We start from the raw sequence: 27,002 nt of genomic DNA, 5'->3' as shown, positions 1-27,002 counted from the left end.
TAATGTATAGACAGAGAAGGATGGGTGGCTTTGCGATTAAAAAGAGTAATTATCAAGCCCTTCTTCTGTCTGTGCATGCCCAGAAGGATTTTCATTTCCGGAAAAAAGTCTCTCTCTCTTTCTCTCTCTCTCTCCCGTCCCCGGACATTTAATTCCCAGAATTTCTGTGCGACGCATCCGTCATTACACTGGATCCATCGCACACGTTTTTCCCTATTTTTGTGACGGCCGTCGAATCATCATTTTGCTGGACCACGACGGACAGCAGAAAACGCAAGTGTGAAAGTAGCCTTAGGAAATAAAGTATAATAGGAAACTTATTCTAATCACAATAAAAACACATTTAACTTTTAACTTTGTTAGGACCTCATTTTGTGTTTTTAGACTTTTAGACTCGTTTACACTCTGCATTTTTCAAGGGTAAAAACCACTGCAGTTTTCAGTAGCAGCAAAGTGAATACAATTTCTAAAACCTCATGCATACGCTGCTTACCGTATTTTTTTCCTTGCAGATTTAAAACATCAATGATGTTTTGTTTTTATTTATTTTTTTTTATTTGCACCGTCAATTATTTCAGCATTTTCACCCAGTCAAATAAATAGGATAAAAATGCAAAAACAAAATCACATGGAAAATGCATGGTAAAAAAAACCCACTTCAAAACGTGCGTATTTTACTACCAACACTATAGAATCTGCTGCAAATACTCAACGTGTGCACACCCCCTTATCTATTATGCCATGGATTTCACGTGTCCTTCATTGCGTATTTTATCTTGTCAAGTATACGTGTTTTTTTTTCTAGAACATGCTGCACTTTAGCAAGAGTGCAAAGGACTCAAGAAACCCAACAGGACAGAAAAATTAAGCAAAACAAAGCATTATTGGCAGTGCATTTTATATTTTGCTACTATGAATTTGGTCTTGGTGCCAAAAAATAAAATAAAGTCATGCAAATATGCCAGGAAAAAAATTGCTTTAAGTGATACCTCCCTGAGAAGAAAGTTCTTGCGAACAAAGTTTGGATCTGCATTTTCTTGAGTGCATATGTGAAGTTGCTAAGAGCTTGTGTAATTAATGACAGCTGAGCCCTGTACACACAGAGCGAGGGCTCCGACACTCCCTCTAATCACTGTTCCGTGGGCTCAGAAAAGTGACCTTCCCTACCAGATCCCGCACAGAATGGACCAGGACACAACAAGCAGAACTGCACCCACACCGGCCTTTGTGGGAGCTGACCGCAGGTAAGAGTCCAGTCTGCTTACAAAGGCTGAAGGCCAATGTCCAGGATCTGTACTGCCTCCTTTTTGGATATATCCTGCACTAAATCATCCATGGATGAGCCAGCCGTCAGCTCTGCTCTCAAAATTACACAGTCCAGAAGTTTACAAATTTCTGGACTGCCCTTTTAAGTTATAGTCTTCTGTCTTAAAATTAGCTCGCTGCACTTGGCGAACCAGTTTGTTTTTTTTGCATTAAGGAAACATTCTTCCAGGCAACATGTAGAGATGCTACATGACTTTATAATTGACAATCTCCAAAAAGACGTTTCTGTATATAGCTACGAGTTGTATGCACACAAGTAAAATGAAATATTCTCTGTATCTGAGAATCGGGTTGAAGGACATCTTCGTCGCTCTGCAGATGAAAGGCACTTATCATCTGACAATATGCTGCACACGGATGACACACACCATGCAAATGCAAGGAAGGTGATGGCACAAAACTCTGCAAAAGTCATGAGTCAGAGGCAGGAGAACTTCGAAATATGTTTCTCTCCATTCCCTTCAAGGCTTTTATATGATCTGTGCACAATACAAGTGCGTTGCCTAACTATTTCTACTTAGTTAAATTCTCTTAAAGTGGAAGAATCTTGTAGCAACACTACCCATATATTATGTGACACCACCAGTGCTTCCGTCCTCTTTGTAGCATTTATATACTGACGTGATGTCCCAAATCTTCTGCTTTGTTACAGATTGTCTGATATGGCAGCCATGAATGACTCTGGGTGGTCTCCAATCCATCATGCAGCCTCCAAAAATCATCTCCTTCTTGCTAAGCGTCTCCTTGAATCTTCAGGATACGAACACCTAGAAGAGAAGACCAACGATGATCTTCAAAACACTCCTTTGCTTTTGGCCGTGGCAGGTGGAAGTCGCCCGATGGTCCAGTTATTGGTCAGTCATGGAGCTGATGTCTCCTACGTGAACACCTGCCGGCAGGGAGTGATAGAAATCTCTGCTCTCTTTCATCATGCTGACCTTATAAAATTATTTTTGAGTCTTCATAATATGGACTTAAATGTGTATAAAAAACTAGTAGCTCTCCTAGACCACAATGCAGAAGATGTAGTCAAGGGGGCTTGTTTGGTCATGTTAGAGCTGACTCTCCAATCGGAGGATCAGGAGTCGATGTGTCATTTGAACCATCTTGTAGATGAGGGGCTGGTATCTAACTTGGTCGATTTACTTAAGAAGAATTTTGCAGAGGATGTGAAAATGCAAATCTTAAATCTGTTTAAGTGTATCTTGCAGCATAAGAATGTGAGAAGAAAGATGTTGGAGGTGGATGGCTTCAAGATTCTGGTATCTCTAATATTCGATGAGTATAAACTGCTCCTTCCTGGGGTCATGAGCTGCATATACGAGCTGGTAGCAGATAAAGACTTTGCAGAAGATGTGTCGAAGACTGTAATACCGGTGCTCATCAAGCTGCTTTCTAGTTTACAGCAGGAGAACCAAGAGGATGTTCTGAAGTCAACATTAAAGGTCTTGGACCTTATGGCAGCCGGGTCAGTGATGTGTAGGGACAGTATTGGTAAAGAAGCCGGTCTTCTAGGCATTCTGGTAAAACTTTTCAAAGTTTGTCAAGTGCTCGCCTTGCTGACGGTTTGGAGTGGTGCTATTGGCAGCATCGCTGAAGGAAACAGGAACAATCAGGATATTTTCCTTAATGAAAATATTGGTTCATGTCTCCATCAGATGTTAAAATCCCATAAAAGAGATGTCCAGATGTCAGCAGTGAAAACTCTGTACAGGTAATACAGCGAACATGGAAGTGTGTGAAATTCTACATGAAATAAAGATTAGCAAAGTGCGTCATAGGGTGGAGGGGCAGTGATCCCTTGATTTCGTGAACTAGTGGGATATCGTACACCACTATCTGTAGGTTGTATAAGGCCTGGTTAACATCGCAATTCTCTACCCGTTTATAACTCAATCTGTGGCTTCCTTCCGAATCCCCAATATAGGGATTCAGATGTGTCTCCAGCGGACCCATTGAATTCAATAAGGCAAGTGGAGTCCAAAATTGCAAGTTTTGGAATCAGTTTGCCTAACTGAACTCATGGCTCCATTGGGATCTGAATACAATTTTTGGGGAATTCGGTTAGAAATGCAATATGAAGCTAACAAGGTAATCTCACACTTTACATGGGTCTGTCATGTCACTGCTTGATAGATATTTCACCTCAAAGAACAGTTAATCTCCGAGCAGACAGGATTCTTCTTGTCCACTTGTAACGGCATATTAATACATTACAATACGTGCACCATTCATGGCAGTGGATGGCTCGCTCCAGGAATCGCCTCAGGGTATTTACCAAGGTGTTTATGCTCCATTGGTAAGTCTTCATCTGGAACCACAAATAAGCCAATTCCAGGTCACATACAGGGCTCTCTTTTATTGGATTTGTAAGACTTTCATATCCATATGCATAAAGGAATTTAATCATTAATACAAACTGATATCTGGCTTGACAGTGGCTCACTGATCCGCGGGGGGTAATATGAGATTAGAAGGAAGATCTGATTTTTTTTTTCTCATCTAGAAACCTTGTCTCCTGTCCATGGTCTGTAAATGGCTTCATTGAAAAAGGGTGATGTAAAATTCTTATCTTCAGAAGTGCCTAAAAAAATTACGGCTTGGACTGGTGGCATGGCTGCGTCTCAAGTCAGATTCTTTCAGAAACTATTGTTCTGAGATTTCAACTCGTTAAAATGCTTCCATTTCCTGACTGTAAAAAGGGTTGAAATTGGTAAAGAATTGACGAAAAAGTTTAGAAAAAGTTGCAGAACTTATCATTACACAAGGCCGAATTTACAAGTCCATGTTGGAAGCAAATATGTCACGGATGGCATCTAAAAAGGCCATAGTGGGTACACGTGACAAAAAAACAAAAAAACAACCTGGAACATGGATTTGTTAACGGGATCCAAGGCTATAAAGTTATGCAGAAAACTTTATTTGTTCTATAGAGAGATGATGTAACTAGTGCTTGGATGTTGATGGTTTTTCTCCAGGCTTGTAGAAGAGAATCCTCAGGCACAGAAGAAAGTCATTGAATCTAACAATTTCTCTCCCCTCGTACATCTACTAAGAAGGAGCAAGTCTCAATTCACACAGGAGGCCATTGCCAAGACCCTGTGGTCCCTGTCAGGACAGGATACAGAGACTCGGAGAATGGTTGCGGCCAGGATAGGTCGGTATCTGTGACCTTCTTACTTTTGGATCCTGTATTTATTTTATTATTTTGAAAACCAGCTAGAGTGGTTTTGTTTTAAACTTCACTTTCAAATACCCTCAGAGCTAGTAGGAAGTATTGCTTGGAGAGTCTCCCTTAACAAAAAGTATAAAACAAAACCTTTAATTGTTCAATGTTAAAAATTCTTGACTCCGGACACAACATAAGAAAACGGGACACACAATTACAATATACACATACATAAAGTGCTGGTACTCAACCAGTGCTCCTTAAAAAATGGTTTGGTCTTACCCATTCGTAGAATTGTGTTCATAGCAGGATCACGGGCAACAGGAGCAATGAATATATGTATGGGGTGGAGGTTTTTCTCTTATTCCCTGTCATGCCCCTGCATTGCTCCTGTCCTCACAAGGACAGTCCCCAAGTGTAGGCTGCTTCTGATTCCCCACCATATATATATAAAACAAGATAAACTCCCTACGTGTTTCCTCCCCAATGGAAGGCATTCATCAGGGGAGCAAAAAATAGAAAATTACTTAGAGGGTGTAAATGAACCCTGCAGTGGCAGGAGCACACTTTCTTAGGCATGACCAATCGTGTAACAACCCATTGGAGGTAAATGGTACCATTAAAGGTTATGTTTTATACTTTTTATTAAGGGAGACTCTCCAAGCTATACTTCCATCTTATTATATTGGCCTTGATAAGTGGGTGTTATGTGTCCTGACTTTGAATGGTGGATAATGCACAGCGCGCTAATGACAGGCGCCACCAGCAATTACACAGTCAGTAGCGCTACATATGGTAGAGACTTTACTCTCCAGTGTAAACCTTTTTGCTTATTTTCCAGGCATACCTTTGCTGGTAGAATTTCTCTCCTCTCCATCTTACATCCTAAATCTAATTGGAACCAGGGGATTGAGGGTCTTGATACAAGGAGCCTACGACCTGAGGAATGCAGTCATGTCTGCTAATGGGGCTCGTCAGCTGGTGCGCCTCCTGAGATCCCCCAGGGAGGATGTCGTTCTCGGTGCAATACAAGCTTTGCGGCACATCTGTCTCGGTGTGGGTATGTATACCTCATGCAGAGGTGCCTGGGGCATGCAGGGGCAATCTGATTTATTTTAGAGCTTTAGCTGATTTGCAGTGTACAGCATAGGGAAAGCAAAGTAGCAAATTCAGCCTGAGATGTGTTTGGAAGTAGACTCCAATAAAACACTAAAGAAAATGTCGTTCTCACCCAAGCACGCGTGATCCACAACTGGACGTCAGTATTAACACTCAGATCTAGATAGAAATATTCTTTGACATGTTAGATTTGCACTTGCCGTGTTCAGTCCCCCCCCCCCAGGTCTCATCCATTATACCGGGACACAGGAACAATGGCTCCTGATAGATCTCGGTGGAAACGGTCATTCTGGAAAGTCAACAGCATCTGTCAGGCTTGCAGCATGTCTCACTGACATGTGGCCAAACATAAAGCTTGTAGGCAAACACCTAATAGAAATCTGCTGTTTACCCACCATGAACCAGCAGAAATTCAGGTTACAGACGTTTTCTTGTTTGTAAGAGTGGGGGGTGCGGGACCAGGGGTTTACGCCCTGAACCTTGGATGCTTGCCACTAGGTGGAACTTTTTTTTTAGCTATACCCTCTCCTCAGAGTCTAGGCAACTGATTTTTAGCCTAGTTTCCATAGGTAGGTGGATCTGATATCCCCCCTCCATGTCTTTACCTCAAGGAGGATACCCCATGCGCTCCACAGTAGTGTACATCCTTGCGGACACCATGTCTCTGCTGGTCACCTGCCGTAGTGAAATGCTGAAGTCCCCACAATTGTGAGAGGCCATCGAAGGAGTGACCCCTGAGCGCTTGAAGATGTGAGCATCATCTTATCCCCGTCTTCCACTCCCCCTTTCCTCCTCATGTCCCATTCCTCTTTCCACCCTGGGGCTCCCTCGTCCTCCATGTTGTTGTTTTTTTTTTTGTAAGGGTGGATTTATCCCGCTGTGTCTAATATACAACACTCACCCAGGGCTATTACCTCAGGTACAGTTACAACGGTCCAGGCATTTGGGTATCCCTCGGAAACTTTGTGGCCCCTGTTTCCAGTCTTTGGTCCTTTCTATCTTCAACCTCTTGCTCATTTCTTTAATTTGTTCACGCTGTACCAAATGCTTAGCATGCTGTCAACCATGCTCCTCCGGACCTTTCAGATACCCCTCAGAACCTTCTGAATGGATCAGATCTTTCACCCACACCATAAGTAACCTGGCCATCTTTTCCCAATCTAATGTCGGTTCTCAGCTTGGCCAACAATGTATGCTTTTCTTAGTCGGTCTGCGCAGAACCTGAATGGCTTACCCAACTTTCCTGTAGACATAGGATTGTTCTCCAGAGCTGTTCCTCGGATCACTTTCAGGACAGAGACACCGAAGATGGGACCATTTCTCCCCCCTGCAGACTCCGCTTCCCTTGGGGATGTATACCAGTGATCCTGTGTTTCCCCCAATGTATTCAATGAGAGAGTACAAAATCCCATTTGTCCATCGCCACATTGGGGGACACAGGACCGTGGATGTTTGCTGCTGCCACTAGGAGGCTGACACTGAGTAAATACAAAAAGGGTTAGCTCCTTCGCTGCAGTATACACCACCCACTGGCTCCGGATAGAACCAGTTCATGCTTAGTGTCCGTAGGAGGCACACTGGGTCTGCTATTCAGACCATACTTTATTTTTATATTTTTTATACCTTTTTGCGCAAGAGAAAGACTGGGGCGAGGGACCCTTTCAAGGGGCCGATCTCCCCAAACATCAACAGGCGAGCACGGCGAGTGTCGCCTCCTCGTACCCTCTCCTGCGACGTGGGAAGCCAGGCCTGAGCTATTTTAGGGGTGACGGTTTCTTTCAGGGCGCCGATCTCCCCTCTCCCGCAACAGACAGGACACGGAGTATCGCCTCCCCCTTCTGAGCCAGGCCACAGCCGGACACAGCCCTGTGAAATCCTAGGGGAGCGAACCCTTAGAATACACAGAGGCTCCCCATGGCGTCCGGCTGCTCCCTTAGCACCACCACTGAATGAGCAGTGGTGCTGCTTGGAGCTGGACGGTCCCGCTCCACCTCCCCCAAATGGGAATGGTGGATCGAGGGTTCCTGCACTGTCCTCCTTGCATTACTGACTTCCATCAGAGCTGCAGCTCTGCTCCTCGATCCTCATAGGCTTCGGGTGAGTTTCGGCGTCACTGGCCTGGCCAGTTCTCCTCGGCTGGGCACTGCTAATTTAGTCCCCAGCTTCGGCCTCGACTAGGCCGCAGGCCGAAAACTCCGCCCACAGCGCGACTCACGCCCGAGGTCCCAACCACCGGCCCGGCGCTTCTCGTACATTGCGAGAAGCGCCCTTCCTAATCTTGGCGGCCATCTTCAGCTCCCCTAAGGACAAAGAAACACCGCACTGCCACTACAAGACCGCTGGGGAAGCAGGGGCACAGGACCTGGGTAAGTGCTCTGCCACACTGCCCGCCCGCAGGTCCCCTTTTCTCAGCCGCACAAAGTGCTCTGCCTCCCTTACAGCAGCACACAAAGTGCTACGCTGACTTTACAGCACAAGGTGCTCTGCTGACTTTTCAGCCACACTTAGCCTTCCCTGCAGTATTTTGGGGGTTAACAGGGATACCGCATGTAACATAGTAACATAGTTAGTAAGGCCGAAAAAAGACATTTGTCCATCCAGTTCAGCCTATGTTCCATCATAATAAATCCCCAGATCTATGTCCTTCTACAGAACCTAATAATTGTATGATACAATATTGTTCTGCTCCAGGAAGACATCCAGGCCTCTCTTGAACCCCTCGACTGAGTTCGCCATCACCACCTCCTCAGGCAAGCAATTCCAGATTCTCACTGCCCTAACAGTAAAGAATCCTCTTCTATGTTGGTGGAAAAACCTTCTCTCCTCCAGACGCAAAGAATGCCCCCTTGTGCCCGTCACCTTCCTTGGTATAAACAGATCCTCAGCGAGATATTTGTATTGTCCCCTTATATACTTATACATGGTTATTAGATCGCCCCTCAGTCGTCTTTTTTCTAGACTAAATAATCCTAATTTCGCTAATCTATCTGGGTATTGTAGTTCTCCCATCCCCTTTATTAATTTTGTTGCCCTCCTTTGTACTCTCTCTAGTTCCATTATATCCTTCCTGAGCACCGGTGCCCAAAACTGGACACAGTACTCCATGTGCGGTCTAACTAGGCATTTGTATAGAGGCAGTATAATGCTCTCATCATGTGTATCCAGACCTCTTTTAATGCACCCCATGATCTTGTTTGCCTTGGCAGCTGCTGCCTGACACTGGCTGCTCCAGGTAAGTTTATCATTAACTAGGATCCCCAAGTCCTTCTCCCTGTCAGATTTACCCAGTGGTTTCCCGTTCAGTGTGTAATGGTGATATTGATTCCTTCTTCCCATGTGTATAACCTTACATTTATCATTGTTAAACCTCATCTGCCACCTTTCAGCCCAAGTTTCCAACTTATCCAGATCCATCTGTAGCAGAATACTATCTTCTCTTGTATTAACTGCTTTACATAGTTTTGTATCATCTGCAAATATCGATATTTTACTGTGTAAACCTTCTACCAGATCATTAATGAATATGTTGAAGAGAACAGGTCCCAATACTGACCCCTGCGGTACCCCACTGGTCACAGCGACCCAGTTAGAGACTATACCATTTATAACCACCCTCTGCTTTCTATCACTAAGCCAGTTACTAACCCATTTACACACATTTTCCCCCAGACCAAGCATTCTCATTTTGTGTACCAACCTCTTGTGCGGCACGGTATCAAACGTCATCTAAAGCACATAGTGTTTTTCACTAATTGCACTTGTCAGGCTGCGCTACCAAGTGGGCATACTGCTCCGCACAGTCATGCTTGTGACCCTAAATGCGCTCAGGAGCCCCCCCACCGTGATCGAACCCACGGTGACCCTTCCCCCTGAGTGGGCCTTGTCACTATCGCAAGCTATGGCTTCTTTAACTAAGGTGATTGAGTCCAATCAGGATCCCTCCAGGAGCAGAACCACTGATCTGTCTGTCTCAGAGGATTCCCCTACATCAGGGGAACCACCGGCCTGCAGGGGCCATTCTCATTTAAGACACAAACAGGCATCTAGGAAGCGACTAAATAGCTCGTGTCCCCCAGGCCCTCTGGTGCCCCGGCATCCGTTAGCTCCACTTCTCGCTCTCCCTCTCCAGGCGCCTATAGCGATCATGACTCTGATTTTGAGTCTGATGGGCCCCTTGATCTAGAGTCGCCAGATTATCAGGCTACTGTGGATAGTCTCAGTGAGGCCGTCAACCAGTCACTGCAGGTCGACAAAAAGCTTTCTACTTCCCTCACGGATAACGCAATGTCCTCCTGACCTCCCCAAACAATGGACAGAATACCCTCCAGTGGATCCATCCTGTTTGTCCTCTAAGACTCTTCTGTCCCTGCCGGACAGATCCTCCATTAAAGATCCCACAGATCACCTGATTGACAGCCTCGCCCGTTCGGTTTTTGAGGCATCAGGCTCAGCACTTTTTCCCTCCTTTGCAGCTACCTGGGTAGCCAAAGCCGTGATTTACTGGGCAGATTCCCTGCATAAGGACATACAGAAGAGTGATCTCCCCTCCGAGATAGCGGAGTTGGCCAATCAAATTTCTTTGGCTGGTGATTATTTCGTAAATGCTTCCCTGGACGCGGCTAATTGCTTTGCACTTACAGCTTCAAACGCAGTAGCGATTTAGAAGGGCGCTATGCCTGAGAAACTGGCGAGCGGACTCTGCATGTAAAAAGGCCTTATTGTCCCTTCCCTATCTCAGTGGTCGCTTATTCGGTGAAAAGCTGGGCCAACTGATATTGGATGCTACAGGCAGGAAGGGTAAATCACTTCCCCAGCAGAGAATTAGGCGACCGATCCGCCGACAGCTGCAGTCTCGTTTTCGGTCCTTTTGCAGCAATTACGGGTGGTCCTCTATAGCCAGGTCCACCAGTTCGGGGCGTCCCGCTGTCAGAGAAAAAAGTCCACAGACCTCGTATAAGCCCAACCGCTCATGGAAGGGCCGCCCCATGCAGTCCAGATCTGGGGGATCCAGACCCCAAAGATCTTCAACTAAATTATTCGCAATACTGTCCGGACGACACCAGCAGAGTAGGCGGCCGCCTACTCCTGTTTCGCCATATCTGGCTTGCTGTCGTTCACGACGAGTGGGTCAAAGATCTGGTGTCCTCCGGATACAAAATAGAATTTTCCTCCCCCCAACCCGTTTTTTTGCCTCTCAGCCTCCTGAAGCGGGAACGCGAGCTCGGGCCTTTTTCCAGGCCATCGAGTCACTTCGCCGAGCTCCCTCAAGGGGCAGGTCTCGGCCTTGTCCGTCCTTTTCCAGCTTAAGATTGCATCCAAACCCCAGGTGAGAACGTTCTTTCAGGTACCTCCCTAGAGAGCACCTCTAGAGGCTTGGCATCTTAATCTGGTCCTAGGTGTCCTGCAGGAATCTCCCTTTGAGCCGTTGCAGGACATCTCTCCTCTCATGGAAGGTAGCCTGTCTTGTGGCGATTACTTAGATCAGAAGAGTCTCGGAGTTGGCTGCTCTTTCCTGTCGAGCTCTTTTTCTCACATTCCACTGAGACAAAGTCCTCAGGCCGTCCCCTCCCTTTCTTCCAAAGGTGGTTTCTTCCTTCCACCTTAACGAGGATATTGTGCTTCCTTCGTTTTGTCCTGCCCCTGCGCACCACGTGGAGAAGGCTCTTCACTCCATGGATCTTGTGATGGCTCTCAAAAGGCACGTGTCTAGGACGGCATCCTTTCGCCAGACGGATGCCCTGTTCATGCTCCTGGCGGGACACCGGAAGGGATCGGCAGCTTCAAAGTCGACAATAGCCAGATGGATTCTTTTGGCTATTTAAGAAGCTTACCGCGTCAGAGGTACACTCCATTCGGTCGATGGGTGCTTTATGGGCCATTCAGCATCAAGCGTCTGCAGAGCAGGTTTGCAAAGCTGCAACCTGGTCTAGCCTGCATACTTTCTCAAAGCATTATAATGTCCATACTCGGGCATCTGCAGATGCGAGCCTGGGTAGATGAATTTTGCAGGCAGCGGTAGCGCACCTTTAGACAGCAGGCACCGTGAGTTTACTCTGTTATGATGTTACAGTATTTTCCACCCAGGGACTGCATTGGGACATCCCACGGTCCTGTGTCCCCTAATGTGGTGATGGAGAAATACGGATTTTTGTGTACTCACTGTAAAATCCTTTTCTCCGAGCCACTCATTGGGCGACAAAGCACCCACCCTTTTTGGCCTGTTGCCTATGATGAGTGTTATAGTTTTGACATGTACCTACGGTTAATTTTTGTTAATCTCCTGCTTGGTCACTGAACTTGTTCTATCCGGAGCCAGTGGGTGGTGTATACTGCAAAGGAGCAGCTACCCCTTTTTGTATTTACTTAGTGTCAGCTTCCTAGCCTAGTGGCAGCAGCGTACACCTACGGTCCTGTGTCCCCCAATGAGTGGCTCGGTGAAAGGGATTTTATGGTGAGTACACAAAAATCCCTTTTTTTTTATGCAATGGCGAGTCACATTTTTTTATCTATTCTTTCTTAGGCTTTATTCCTCATGTTAAAATCCAGAGCGCTGTCGCCAGTTCCCGGGGGCTGAAATTCCTGATCGCATTGTTGCGGCACTCTCAGTCAGCACACATTAAGGTGGAGGCGGCACTTACCATTGCAGCATCAGCTCTAGGTTGGTCTGGATGGTGCACTCTTCATTTATCGTACAGATTTGTCTCTTTAGTCCTAAGCACTGGGGGATATGGCGATTTATACGCTGAAGGATATGTCGATGTATGAACTGGGGGATATGGCTATGCATACACGGGGATATGGCGATGCATGCACTGGGAGATATGGTGATGCATGCCCTGGGGGGATATGGCAATGCATGCACTAGGGGGGGGATAAGGCGATGCATGCACTGGGGATATGGCGATGCATGCACTGGGGAGGGATATGGCGATGTATGCACTGGGGATATGGCGAGGTATACACGGGCTATCAGTATATTTGCATTGCACCTGATAATTCTTTGTAACTGCAGGAGTTTAGTGACCATCAGGGTAAAACTGCTCATCCGCCTCCTGTCCAGCAACAGCCGAGTGTGAAGGCCCCTGTATAGATTGTAAAAGCCATCGCTGCAATTTTTTTTTCTCCTTAAAATTGATGGAGATTAATACTGTCCCAATACGGTGCCATTTACTAGTCCTGTATAGTGCCGACATAGTGGCCCCAGACAGTGAGCAGAGTCCGTTCCTAAATTAAACCATGATAAGAGAAGTCGGGAGGTGAAGGCCGCTGATTGTAGACTCACTTGGCAAATGCTCTTTTCGTCGATGCTGAGATCCACCATAGCCCTGACACCCATGAGACTGATTTGCTCCTGCCCCAACTATCCACCAGTTATCATCGCAGTGTCATTCTCAACAGTTTGGGAAAAGCAGCCATTTCTAACGCTCGTGTAATATTTACCTGATCCTGGCTCTGGTTACTATGAGGAGCGCTGCTCCAGAGCATGACCGGTTAGTTAATAGTTTCCAGGGCAATGAAGCAAGTGACCACAAGCCTCTGATTTTTTTTATGTCTAATGTGAACCCCATGACTTCTAAACACACCGACCAACTCAGTGGTTAAGAACACAAGAAACCAAAATAAAAATGTTGACTGTGTCTAGAGTTAGAAAATATATGTATCAGGTGTAGGAAGCCTTCATACACGTGACAGCCTCACTCCTGCAATTTAATTTTTTTTCATGCAAGTTCTCTGTTACGCCGTAAACCTCTCAGGTCTCCTATTATTTTCGCAGGTCACAGTGAGAATCTGGAGCTGATTGGGAAAGGCTCAGGCTTCAGTTACTCTCACGTCCTCCTCCTGTTGCGCTCATCGGAGGAAGCCGTCCGCCTGACAGCCGGAGAGGCTTTAGCCACTTTTGCTTTTAACAGTACAAACCAACAAAGGGAGATTACCCAGAATGGAAGATTGATGTGGAGCGACTTTGCCCTATTCCTAGAGTCAGCCGATCAGAATCACAGGGCGATGGCAGCGTTTCAGGTATATTATGACATGCCGTATCAGTCTGCACCCGATGGAATCAGTGCAATGATATTATTCACTAGCAAAACCGTGCAGTGCAGGAGACAACATCAACAACAAATGGACAAAAACACCCGCGACTGTACATAATACTAAATCGATGCACAATTGTTACCACCTCTGCGCAAAAACATTGCTGCGAGATCATTCGGGCATAACCCACTCATGGACAGGGTGCAGGTGACCCAACTATGAACAGGGCACAGGTGACCCGTCCAAAAACACCTGGGAACGAGATTCAGATGACCAACCCGGGAACGTAGGTGACCCTACGCCCTATTCCCGGGTTGGTCATCCCAGTCCTGTTCCTGGGTGGATCACCTGCACCCCGTTCCCGGGTTGGTCAAGTGTTGTGTTTTATATTAATATGCACATATTTTAATTAACCCAATTCCCAATAAACCTACATTCTTAAAGGGTTTTTAAAGTCAACCAGTCTTTCCAGATTAGTAGTGATAAATATTAACTAAAAACTTTCAAAATACAGACATAAGGCAAAACCCAACACTCCTAGGCCCCAATACGAAATCTGGACTAGGGCTGTCCCAATCTTCATCACGCTATGGCAGAGGGGCCTATGTATGACCTATAACTATGTAGAAATTAAAGAAATCACCTAAAATATATTCCCTGAGCCATCGTCGGTCATCTCCTTTAAGTTGCTGGAGCTGTGTGATTCTGCTTTAATGTTCTCATTGATTTTCTTTTTCTCCTCTTGCAGTTGGTGGTATTGGCGCCCATCATCCCTGATAAGGATCCATCATACACGTGTGCTGTTGGTATACAGACACTAGTAGAGTTACTAGAGACCCCAGGCTCTTATGACACCCTGGCTTTGGCTGTGGACTGTCTAGCCAGATTATCCCATACTCGGGCAGGTAAAACACTCCTCCTTATATCTATATATTTGTATCCGTGAATTTCTGCCCTTTAATGGGTTTATGTCTGCACTAATGCATTTGCTTCAGGCCTCAGATGAGGGGCCTCAGTCTAGGTTAGCTTCATGGGCCTGCATCCAGCCTTTACATGCATTAGAGCTTAACCCAACACATCAAGGGTTAATGTGAGTTCATTTCTCCTCTAGGGGCAGGAATAATTTTGCCATAGAGTGCTGTTATTAGGGGAAGTTTGTGGTCAGTATATATTGATCTGCATGGATTGAGGATAACTTTCAGAAGGTGTCAGCTGTATAGCTCTACAGCCCTCACTTCACATGGAACCGGCTCAACGTCTAAGCCGCCATATACATCACATGTGCTCAGAAGACTTGCATGGACAGCACTGTGCATTATGGGTTAACAACTGCATTTTCATGCACAAATTAGACTGCAGTAAAGAAGCCTGTTTTAGGTGGCAGCGTCCTGACTTCTGTTGTAGGCAGTGGTGTCCTGACTCCCGTTGTAGGCGGAAGCGTCCTGACTTCTGTTGTAGGCAGTGGTGTCCTGACTCCCGTTGTAGGCGGAAGCGTCCTGACCCCTGTTGTAAGCAGTGGTGTCCTGACTCCCGTTGTAGGCGGAAGCGTCCTGACCCCTGTTGTAAGCAGCGGTGTCCTGACTCCCGTTGTAGGCGGCGGTGTCCTTAGCCCTGTTATAGATGGCAATGTCCTGACGCCTGTTGTAAGCAACAATGTTCTGACCTCTGTTGTAGGCGGCAGAGGCTTGACCCCTGTTGTAGGCGGCAGCATCGTGACTGCTGTTGTAAGCAACTGTGTCCTGACGGCTATTGTAGGCAGCATTGTCCTGATCCCTGTTGAAGGCAGCGGCATTGTCCTGCCCCCTGTTGAAGGCAGCGGCATTGTCCTGTCTCCTGTTGAAGGCAGCAGCATTGTCCTGACTCCTGTTGAAGGCAGCAGCATTGTTTTGACCCCTGTTGGAGGCGGCGGCATTGTCCTGACCCCTGTTGGAGGTGGCGACATTGTCCTGACCCCTGTTGGAGGCGGCGGCATTGTTCTGATCCCTGCTCGAGGCAACGGCAGCATTGTTCTGATCCCTGCTCGAGGTGGTGGCAGCATTGTCCTGACCCCTGTTGGAGGTGACGGCATTGTCCTGATCCCTGCTCGAGGCGGCGGCAGCATTGTCCTGATCCCTGCTCGAGACAGTGGCAGCATTGTCATGATCCCTGCTCGAGGCGGTGGCAGCATTGTCCTGACCCCTGTTGGAGGTGACGGCATCGTCCTGATCCCTGCTCGAGGCGGCGGCAGCATTGTCCTGACCTAGGCTCGAGGCGGTGGCAGCATTGTCGTGATCCCTGTTCGAGGCGGCGGCAGCATTGTCCTGACCCCTGTTGGAGGCAGTGACGGCAGCGTTCTGACCTCTGTTAGAGGCAGTGGCATCCTGATCTCCTTGTTATCTTTTGCTCTTAGGCCTTTCTGCGGCATTGGTTTCCATTGATATTGTGAATTTGTTGTGTCCACTCCTGTCCATCCCATCGCAGCAAGTGAAAGGTTCGGCCTCCATTGCTTTGTCTTTCCTAAGCTTCAATCCGCTGGCTGAGAGGCAGCTACTACAGAGGTAACACATGAGATATTGGGTATTTACAACTAACTGATCAGAATGGTTGTTTATTCCAGAGTAATGCCGAGTTTGTCTATTTGTGAGTTGATCATTTCATGGGCTGATTTCACAAGCAAACGACCATAAACTCAGAGTGACTGTTGTTCAGGGCATACATTATTACATGGTCTTACACATGAAGATGTGCAGCCGAGAACGATGATTTTTGGGTTTAATTGAAAATCATTGCATCCAATGATTTTGCTCTCTCATCCGTTGATTGCCTGCGTATTTTAGAAGGGTCGATAGCCAGGATTGGTGCTTAACTATTGATGCATGCACCCCACTCAGTATATGAGAGTGATACATAGGAAACATGAGTTCTTGTTGGAATCCTGGGGAAATCTTACTCAAGGAGACCGTTAGTTATAATTCTTTACAGTAGATGGGAGGTAACGTTTTACAGGCACACAGCTATCACACAGTTCTGAGCTTAAGTTTATCACAGGGAATTTATTCAAGCTTCTTTTCATCACATAGAATCATTTCTCTTCATGAAATGCTTCATCAACATGTATGAAAGTCTCTTCACACACAGTGTCTTAACTTAAGCAGAACTGTACTTGCTCATGCAGTGAAGTGAGGGACGGGGTATGAGTCCGGTGCTGTAGCTCTCTCACTTCCATCTTGAGACTGTCCTGACTGCTTCTATGATTGCAGCAATCGCTTCTCAGGAAGAACTGGTGTGATTTCAGTCTGTCATGAGACTCTATCGCATGCACCTTACTCTTGGATGTCCAGGACACAATACAGGAAATAAATATATCTTGGTACTGTGTTAGCCATTTGTTACCATCTTTTCAGTTAGCCATTAAAAGGTATCAACCACTGAGGACTCTCAATTCTAAATATTTTTCAGGACACAATAATCACTTTCCCAGCATCATCTGAGGCTGAGCTAACCACTCCCTGTCTTTTATAACCATTTTAACCCATATAGTTGCTTGATGTTTCCAAATCAACAGTGCAGCTTGTATCTGTCACCCTATTATAAATATTGTCTCACTTGCTCACAGTCCCCTCCGTAGCTGTGTACATGGATATCTCTCTGTCACTGACTATATATATTTTTGGGTTTGGTACCAGATGTAGAAGAGAACCGGAGCTTATGAAGGTCCTAGTACACTATAACAAGAAGAGAAGATGGTCGGAAAGTTTCCTGGAGAGATGGAGACACATCAGAGAGCTGACGCTGCCCCCCATCCGGTACACGCTTTCCTGTCATTGTCAATAATTCCATGCTGTTCAGTGGTTAATAAGCGTCAGTTCAGATTGTTTTATATTGTGGGACCCACTCTATTGACCACCATGACAAGTTCCATGGAGGATGTTATCCAGATTCCCGAATGGCAGATTTTACCAACCCCTTTACCTCAGAATCACATGGCAGATTGTGGTAGAAATATTGTAATCTAATTGATCATGTCTTAGGAGGACGGCGGCATTTGTGACATCCTCTGGCAGACAGACAATGGACAGAAGAGCTATCGAGAGCTCTGCAGGTACTGTGCTTACATAGGTCAAAAAAGGAGCAGCATCCAGTCCAGGTGAAAAAGAGAAAAAAATCTTTATTCCGCCATGATGCAACGTTTCGACCAGTGTTTGTCCATATCAAAAATGGCAGCCTTATATAGTGTGTAGACACATGCACGCCAATCACTAACAAGGTACTGCCTGCTTACATTTTATGCAAAACACAAATATAAAGTCTCACATAATCCATATAATCAGTACAAATGACAATCAAGGGACAAACAGAGGCCATGGGGAATAGTAGACAAATCCAAACTTGGACGTAATACTATAATCCCTGAAATCCATCTTCAGGACTCCCAGACCCCATATCCTCAGGCCGTCCCCGGATATCAATTCCCGTATATAAAGAATACAGAAAAAAAGAAAAACATTAGTGAGAAAAACGTAAAAAAATAAAAAACAATACACCAATGAGACGCCATTTGGGGGATCCGGTTACACATATCTGTAAGTTATCATCAGCATTAAGACCCCTGGGTTGTAATGTAGCCAGTGTGGAAATCCATCTCCTCTCTTTTCTCTTTAGGATTTTTATTCTATCCCCCTACCCCTCTCCTCTGTACAGGGACACTATCTATGACTCCAAACCTAAGTTGGTTTACCGAATGTCTCCATTCACTGAAATGTATAGGGACTGGTAAATCAAGTCATTTAGTTCTAGTAGTACTTTTATGTTTGCTAATGCTCGCCTTGCCCTCCATAGAAATCTCACCCACATACACCAGCCCACAAGGGCATACAGTCATGTAAATAACAAAACTTCAAGTACAAGTGTATCCTCTATAGAAAATGTCTTCCCAGTGTTTGGGTGATACAAGAAATCGCCCTTCAGCATGTTCCCACGGCATGCACAATCGAGGCAAGGAAAATTTCCCTGTTTGGGAGGACATAGCTTTCTTTGTATGGAAACTTGACAGGTGCCAACATCCGATTTAACAACTTTATCCCTTAAGTTATGGCCACGTTTATAAGACAAAATAGGGCATGCGAGTGCTTGTTTGCCGGCGGTGAGACAGCATGCGATACCTCGGCTCGGGATGTCCATGGCGGTGTAAGTACTGTACGTATGATTGGCTTGCAAGCATTGCGATTTTGGCGCCAATACTACTTGAACACAATCATTGGTCGATGGCGTTGTTTTCTATGATTATTATGTGTCACAAGATTGGACTGGTCCGTGGTCTACTTGACCACTAGGATGCTCAGCAGAGATTGGTTTGACAACACAACGGGCCGGATAGTGTGCAATATTATTTGTTTATTATTGATATTACTTTATTTTATTGTCTGTCACACGAGATGTTTATGGTATATGTACTGATTATATGAGACTTTATATTTGTGTTTTGTATAAAACATAAGTGGCTAGTTCCTTGTTGGTGACTGGTGTGTATGCGTCTACACACTATATAAGGCTGCCATTACTGTGTATACTTGATGAAGACCAACTCTGGTCGCAACGTTGTATCATAGCGGAATAAAGATTTTTTTTTTTTTCTCTTTTTCACCTGGACTGGATGCTGCACCTTTTTTTTGTTTTTTGACTGTTTATTCTCCAATTGGGTTCATTGGACTTGGAACGTGCATCCTTATAGTGAAGTGCTGTCGGCTGCTACTTTTCTTCATGCTGTGCTTACATAGGTGTCTGTTAAAGCCATTGACAAAGGTGCAGAGTGATACGTCTGCCCTGTGAGCAATACATATTTCATAAGGATTGTTCATTCCTTTACTTTCAGATCAGATGATCGCTCCCCAAGATGACGATTTCTCAAATTGCCAAAGTGATGTCAAGAGGAAGAATAATTGCTTATCTGTTTAAGAAGATCCATATAGTTTTCACTTATTACACACAAAAATTGCATATATGTATGAATATATACACTGCACAGTACCGCTCCTCCTGTCCTGTATATATACACTGCACAGTACCGCTCCTCCTGTCCTGTATATATACACTGCACAGTACCACTCCTCCTGTATATATACACTGCACAGTACCACTCCTCCTGTCCTGTATATATACACTGCACAGTACCACTCCTCCTGTCCTGTATATATACACTGAACAGTACCACTCCTCCTATCCTGTATATACGGTATACACTGCACAGTACCACTCCTCCTGTCCTGTATATATACACTGCACAGTACCACTCCTCCTGTCCTGTATATATACACTGCACAGTACCACTCCTCCTCTCCTGTATATATACACTGCACAGTACCGCTCCTCCTGTCCTGTATATATACACTGCACAGTACCACTCCTCCTGTATATATACACTGCACAGTACCGCTCCTCCTGTCCTGTATATATACACTGCACAGTACCACTCCTCCTATCCTGTATATATACACTGCACAGTACCACTCCTCCTGTCCTGTATATATACACTGCACAGTACCACTCCTCCTGTCCTGTATATATACACTGCACAGTACCACCTCTCCTGTCCTGTATATATACACTGCACAGTACCACTCCTCCTGTCCTGTATATATACACTGCACAGTACCACTCCTCCTATCCTGTATATATACACTGCACAGTACCACTCCTCCTGTCCTGTATATATACACTGCACAGTACCACTCCTCCTGTCCTGTATATATACACTGCACAGTACCACTCCTCCTGTCCTGTATATATACACTGCACAGTGCCGCTCCTCCTGTATATATACTCTTCACAGTACCACTCCTCCTGTATATATACACTGCACAGTACCACTCCTCCTGTATATATACACTGCACAGCACCACTCCTCCTGTATATATATATTGCACAGCACCACTCCTCCTGTATATATACACTGCACAGTACCAGTCCTCCTGTATATATACACTGCACAGTACCACTCCTCCTGTATATATACACTGCACAGTACCACTCCTCCTGTCCTGTATATATACACTGCACAGTACCAGTCCTCCTGTATATATACACTGCACAGTACCACTCCTCCTGTCCTGTATATATACACTGCACAGTACCAGTCCTCCTGTATATATACACTGCACAGTACCACTCCTCCTGTCCTGTATATATACACTGCACAGTACCGCTCCTCCTGTCCTGTATATATACACTGCACAGTACCACTCCTCCTGTCCTGTATATATACACTGCACAGTACCACTCCTCCTGTATATATACACTGCACAGTACCGCTCCTCCTGTATATATACTCTTCACAGTACCACTCCTCCTGTATATATACACTGCACAGTACCACTCCTCCTGTATATATACACTGCACAGTACCACTCCTCCTGTATATATACACTGCACAGCACCACTCCTCCTGTATATATATATTGCACAGCACCACTCCTCCTGTATATATACACTGCACAGTACCACTCCTCCTGTCCTGTATATATACACTGCACAGTACCACTCCTCCTGTCCTGTATATATACACTGCACAGTACCACTCCTCCTGTCCTGTATATATACACTGCACAGTACCACTCCTCCTGTATATATACACTGCACAGTACCGCTCCTCCTGTATATATACTCTTCACAGTACCACTCCTCCTGTATATATACACTGCACAGTACCACTCCTCCTGTATATATACACTGCACAGTACCACTCCTCCTGTATATATACACTGCACAGCACCACTCCTCCTGTATATATATATTGCACAGCACCACTCCTCCTGTATATATACACTGCACAGTACCACTCCTCCTGTATATATACACTGCACAGCACCACTCCTCCTGTATATATACACTGCACAGCACCACTCCTCCTGTATATATATATTGCACAGTACCGCTCCTCCTGTCCTGTATATATACACTGCACAGTACCACTCCTCCTGTATATATACACTGCACAGCACCACTCCTCCTGTATATATACACTGCACAGTACCACTCCTCCTGTATATATATATTGCACAGCACCACTCCTCCTGTATATATACACTGCACAGTACCACTCCTCCTGTATATATACACTGCACAGTACCACTCCTCCTGTATATATACACTGCACAGTACCACTCCTCCTGTATATATACACTGCACAGTACCACTCCTCCTGTATATATACACTGCACAGTACCACTCCTCCTGTATATATACACCGCACAATACCACTCTTCCTGTCCTGTATATATACACTGCACAGTACCACTCCTCCTGTCCTGTATATATACACTGCACTGTACCGCTCCTCCTGTATAAATACACTGCACAGTACCACTCCTCCTGTATATATACACTGCACAGTACCACTCCTCCTGTATATATACACCGCACAATACCACTCCTCCTGTCCTGTATATATACACTGCACAGTACCACTCCTCCTGTCCTGTATATATATATATACACTGCACAGTACCGCTCCTCCTGTCCTGTATATATACACTGCACAGTACCACTCCTCCTGTCCTGTATATATACACTGCACAGTACCGCTCCTCCTGTCCTGTATATATACACTGCACAGTACCACTCCTCCTCTCCTGTATATATACACTGCACAGTACCACTCCTCCTGTCCTGTATATATACACTGCACAGTACCACCTCTCCTGTCCTGTATATATACACTGCACAGTACCGCTCCTCCTGTCCTGTATATATACACTGAACAGTACCGCTCCTCCTGTCCTGTATATATACACTGCACAGTACCGCTCCTCCTGTCCTGTATATATACACTGAACAGTACCGCTCCTCCTGTCCTGTATATATACACTGCACAGTACCGCTCCTCCTGTCCTGTATATATACACTGCACAGTACCACTCCTCCTGTATATATACACTGCACAGTACCACTCCTCCTGTCCTGTATATATACACTGCACAGTACCACTCCTCCTGTCCTGTATATATACACTGCACAGTACCACTCCTCCTGTCCTGTATATATATATATACACTGCACATTACCGCTCCTCCTGTCCTGTATATATACACTTCACAGTACCACTCCTCCTTTCTGGTGTACTGGATGTAATTCTCAGTATTTGCTCTTACTCTGTATTTTATTTCTGTTTATTCTGTTTTTAGCTTTCAATAACCAGCCTTAATATTTGTAGAATATTTGCAGTAGAACATTTGTATCGGTCGTGAAGCTATTTTGGTTTTATTATAGACCGTAACATTAATGTACTGTGATAATAAACAATAGGTGGTAAAATATATCAACTACAATCTTTTGCAAAAATCTCAGTGTACTTCAAAGAAAATATTAGAGAATTACTGTAATATCACTTTCCTAATATAACAATAATATATATGGTTGTATGAGTAACAAGTAGCAGCCTTTAGTTGTTGAAGTATGTTTCAAATTTCGATCGAAATAATGGGTTGGGCACGGAAGAGATCCATATAAAACATGATTTTATTTAGTATTAAATTAAAACTTAATAAAAAAAGCAGACAATGTCACAATAGGGGACACTAAGATCAGACTCAGATGATGGGCATACAGAGAGACCAGTATAGTAGATTATTGTGGAAAATACACCCAGTAAATGCCTATAAATTTAGCTAGATATTTACATCATCATTACAAAAGAAAGGGGTTCACATAAATTTTGCAGTCTCTGGCTCCCAATAATAATACAGTCAAAAGCTGTCCTTTCATCAATATTTTGTATAAACACGGGTAAATGCAAATTAGAGGCAGCTTTAAATTGACCCACCTTTTATATAATCATGAGAAGATTGTATTTTAACCACAGATAGACTGCTGAATAGCGTTTAGTCCACAATCCCTTCTCCCTCTTACAGAAATAAGTTCCCTACACAATGCGGATGACGCTGCCGCTCTATATTACACCACAATAGCTGTAGCTTTGGAATCTCTTGCCCCTCTCACACATTCCAAAGCTCACAAAATCAACAGGCAGCCCTGGCACACCAGCCTGACCAAAGAACTGAGGCGAGCTTCCAGGGCTGCTGAGCGGAGAGGGAAAATATCCCACTCCAACGAGCACTTCATCGCATTCAAACAGTCCCTCACTACTTTAAAGGCCACACTCGCCACAGCTAAACAAACCTACTTTTCATCTCTCATATCCTCCCTGTCTCACAACCCTAAACAGTTATTTAACACCTTCAACTCTCTCCTCCGTCCTCCAGCACCTCCTCCCTCCCCACTCATCTCAGCTGAAGACTTTGCCTCATTTTTCAACCAGAAGATTGATAACATCAGAGACAGTTTTGGTGGACAACCGCCAAAACCAACTTCTCTACCATTACAGAAGATCGACTCTCCACTCTACTCTCAAGATCGCATCTCACCACCTGTGCACTTGACCTGATCCCTTCCCACTTCAAACCAAACCTCGCCACAGTCTTCATCCCAACCCTAACCCATCTCTTCAACCTATCACTAACAACTGGTGTTTTCGCCTCAAGCTTTAATCATGCCTCAATCACACCAATCCTCAAAAAGCCCTCTCTTGACCCATCCTCTGTATCTAGCTATCGCCCTGTATCACTTCTCCCTTTTGCCTCAAAACTACTGGAACAACACGTCCATCTTGAACTGTCCTCCCATCTCTCTTCCTACTCCCTCTTTCGACCGCTTACAATCTGGCTTCCGGTCACACCACTCCACTGAAACTGCCCTAACTAAGATCACCAATGACCTATTAACCACCAAGAGCAAGCGACACCACTCTGTCCTCCTCCTGGACCTGTCCTCTGCCTTTGACAGAGTGGACCATTCCCTTTTATTACAGACCTTCTCATCCCTTGGCATCACAGACTTGGCCCTATCCTGGATCTCGTCATACCTAACAGACCGGACATTCAGCGTCTCCCAGTCACACACCACCTCCTCACTATCTGTCGGAGTCCCGCAAGGTTCAGTCCTAGGGCCCCTGCTCTTCTCCATTTACACCTTTGGCTTGGGACAGCTCATAGAATCTAACTGCTTTCAGTATCACCTCTATGCTGATGACACACAGATCTACATCTCTGGACCAGATATCACTAGCCTACTAACCAGAATCCCTCAATGTCTGTCCACTATTTCATCCTTCTTCTCCTCTAGATTTCTAAAACTTAACATGGACAAAACAGAATTCATCATCTTTCCCCCATCTCACACGACCCCCCCCCCCCCCACGTACCTATCCATTACAGTAAATGGCTGCCCACTCTCCCCAGTCCCACAAGCTCGCTGCCTCTGGATAATCCTTGACACTGATCTCTCCTTCAAACCACATATACAAGCCCTTTCCACTTCCTGCCACCTTCAACTCAAAAATATTTCACGGATCCGTACATTCCTAAACCAAGAATCTGCAAAAACCCTAGTCCATGCCCTCATCATCGCCCGCCTCGACCACTGTAACCTCCTGCTCTGTGGCCTTCCCTATAACACTCTCGCACCCCTCCAATCTATTCTAAACTCAGCTGCCCGACTAATCCACTTGTCCCCCTGCTATTCCCCGGCCTCTCCCCTCTGTCAATCCCTTCACTAGTTCCCCATTGCCCAGAGACTCCAGTACAAAACCCTGACCATGACATACAAAGCCATCCACAACCTGTCTCCTCCATACATCTCTGACCTCGTCTCCCGGTACTTTCCTGTACGCAACCTCCGATCCTCACAAGATCTCCTACTCTACTCCCCTCTTATCTCCTCTTCCCACAATTGCATACAAGATTTCTCTCGCGTATCACCCCTACTCTGGAACCCTCTACCACAACATATCAGACTCTCGCCTACCATCGAAACCTTCGAAAAGAACCTGAAGACCTACCTCATCTGACAAGCCTACAACCAGCAGTAACCACCGATTGACCTAACCACTGCATGACCAGCTCTATCCTCACCTACTGTATCCTCACCCATCCCTTGTAGATTGTTAGCCCTCGCGGGCAGGGTCCTCTCTCCTACTGAACCAGTCGTGACTGTTTAAGATTATTGTACTTGTTTTTATTATGTATAACCTTCCTCACATGTAAAGCGCCATGGAATAAATGGCACTATAATAAAAAATTATAATAATAATAATAACAACTACTACTATGACAGTGCATACATTGCACATTTGCTTTATATCTGCATATAGGTGCTGCATATGTATTGCAGTTAAATGTTAGTATAACTTGTTTAAATATGGACTAAAGTGTCTGGCAGGCTATAGTAAAATGCAATGATACGCTTAATAAAGTGCTGTGCATTATGTACCTGGTAATAGGAGATTCGTGATAGCTCTGTTGCCTACGGTCTGCTTAGCGTCCCCTCACCCCGACGCGCGTTTCGCCTCCATACTAACATTTAACTGCAACACAAAGGCAGCACCTATATGCAGATATAAAGCGAATGTGCAATGTATGCACTGTCATGGAAGTAGTTGTGGACTAAACGCTATTCAGCAGTCTATCTGTAGTTAAAATAGAATCTTCTAATGATTATATAAAAGGGTCAATTTAAAGCTGCTTCTAATTCGGATTTACCCATGTTTATACAAAATATTGATATAAGGACAGGTTTGACTGTATTATTATTGAGAGCCACTGACTGCAAAATTTATGTGAACCCCTTTCTTTTGTAATGATGATGTAAATATCTAGCTAAATTTATAGGCATTTATTGGGTGTATTTTCCACAATAATCTAATATACTTGTCTCTCTGTATGCCCATCATCTGAGTCTAATCTTAGTGTCCCCTATTGTGACATTATCTGTTTTTTTTTATTATGTTTTAAGTTAATACAAAATAAAATCATGTTTTATATGGATCTCTTCGGTGCTCAACCCATTATTTGGATCGAAACGTGAAACATGTAATGTTGAAGTGGAAATACATTTTGGACGTCGTTGAAATATAAGTTATTGAAGTATGCCAGTCGTTTCAGGTGACTTTTATAGCCTGAATTTTTGTGACCGTTTTCCTCCCTGCGGGCTTTCTGTAATTTTTAGTTGTCTCAGAGCTAGTGGGTAAGGATTAACTGCTGTTACAGTTTGTCTCCATACACGGCAGACATAGACATTGAGGGACTCCTACTTTCCTGTTTCTCCATACACGGCAGACATAGACATTGAGGGACTCCTACTTTCCTGTCTCTCCATACACGGCAGACATAGACATTGAGGGACTCCTATTTTCCTGTTTCTCCATACACGGCAGACATAGACATTGAGGGACTCCTACTTTCCTGTGTCTCCATACACGGCAGACATAGACATTGAGGGACTCCTACTTTCCTGTCTCTCCATACACGGCAGACATAGACATTGA

General features: G+C 45.0%; 1 protein-coding gene across 1 annotated transcript; it reads left to right on the top strand.

Annotated features, from left to right (window-relative positions):
• The first annotated feature begins 1,180 nt into the window (after positions 1–1,180).
• Positions 1,181–19,582, top strand: LOC138648649 (ankyrin and armadillo repeat-containing protein-like). Its single transcript, XM_069738436.1, has 11 exons — positions 1,181–1,244; positions 1,979–3,040; positions 4,305–4,483; positions 5,337–5,555; positions 9,744–9,833; positions 12,135–12,272; positions 13,389–13,633; positions 14,397–14,553; positions 16,038–16,185; positions 17,659–17,729; positions 19,500–19,582. The coding sequence occupies exons 1-11, from the start codon at positions 1,183–1,185 to the stop codon at positions 19,580–19,582; spliced, it is 2,454 nt and encodes an 817-aa protein (XP_069594537.1). The 5' UTR covers positions 1,181–1,182.
• Positions 19,583–27,002: the final 7,420 nt, after the last annotated feature.

Source organism: Ranitomeya imitator, chromosome 9, assembly GCF_032444005.1.
Source record: "Ranitomeya imitator isolate aRanImi1 chromosome 9, aRanImi1.pri, whole genome shotgun sequence".
Classification (NCBI taxonomy): domain Eukaryota; kingdom Metazoa; phylum Chordata; class Amphibia; order Anura; family Dendrobatidae; genus Ranitomeya; species Ranitomeya imitator.
The sequence above is the reverse complement of the archived record's forward strand: the minus strand, read 5'-3'. Positions and strand labels throughout refer to the sequence as shown.

What these genes read in the sequence shown, in the direction of transcription:
- LOC138648649 (XM_069738436.1), top strand. Translation starts at nt 1,183, where the DNA reads ATGGACCAGGACACAACAAGCAGAACTGCACCCACACCGGCCTTTGTG. An exon ending in GGCTACTGTGGATAGTCTCA is followed by an intron (nt 9,834 to 12,134) that starts GTGAGGCCGTCA and finishes ATTCTTTCTTAG; the next exon opens with GCTTTATTCCTCATGTTAAA. An exon ending in GGGCGATGGCAGCGTTTCAG is followed by an intron (nt 13,634 to 14,396) that starts GTATATTATGAC and finishes CTCCTCTTGCAG; the next exon opens with TTGGTGGTATTGGCGCCCAT.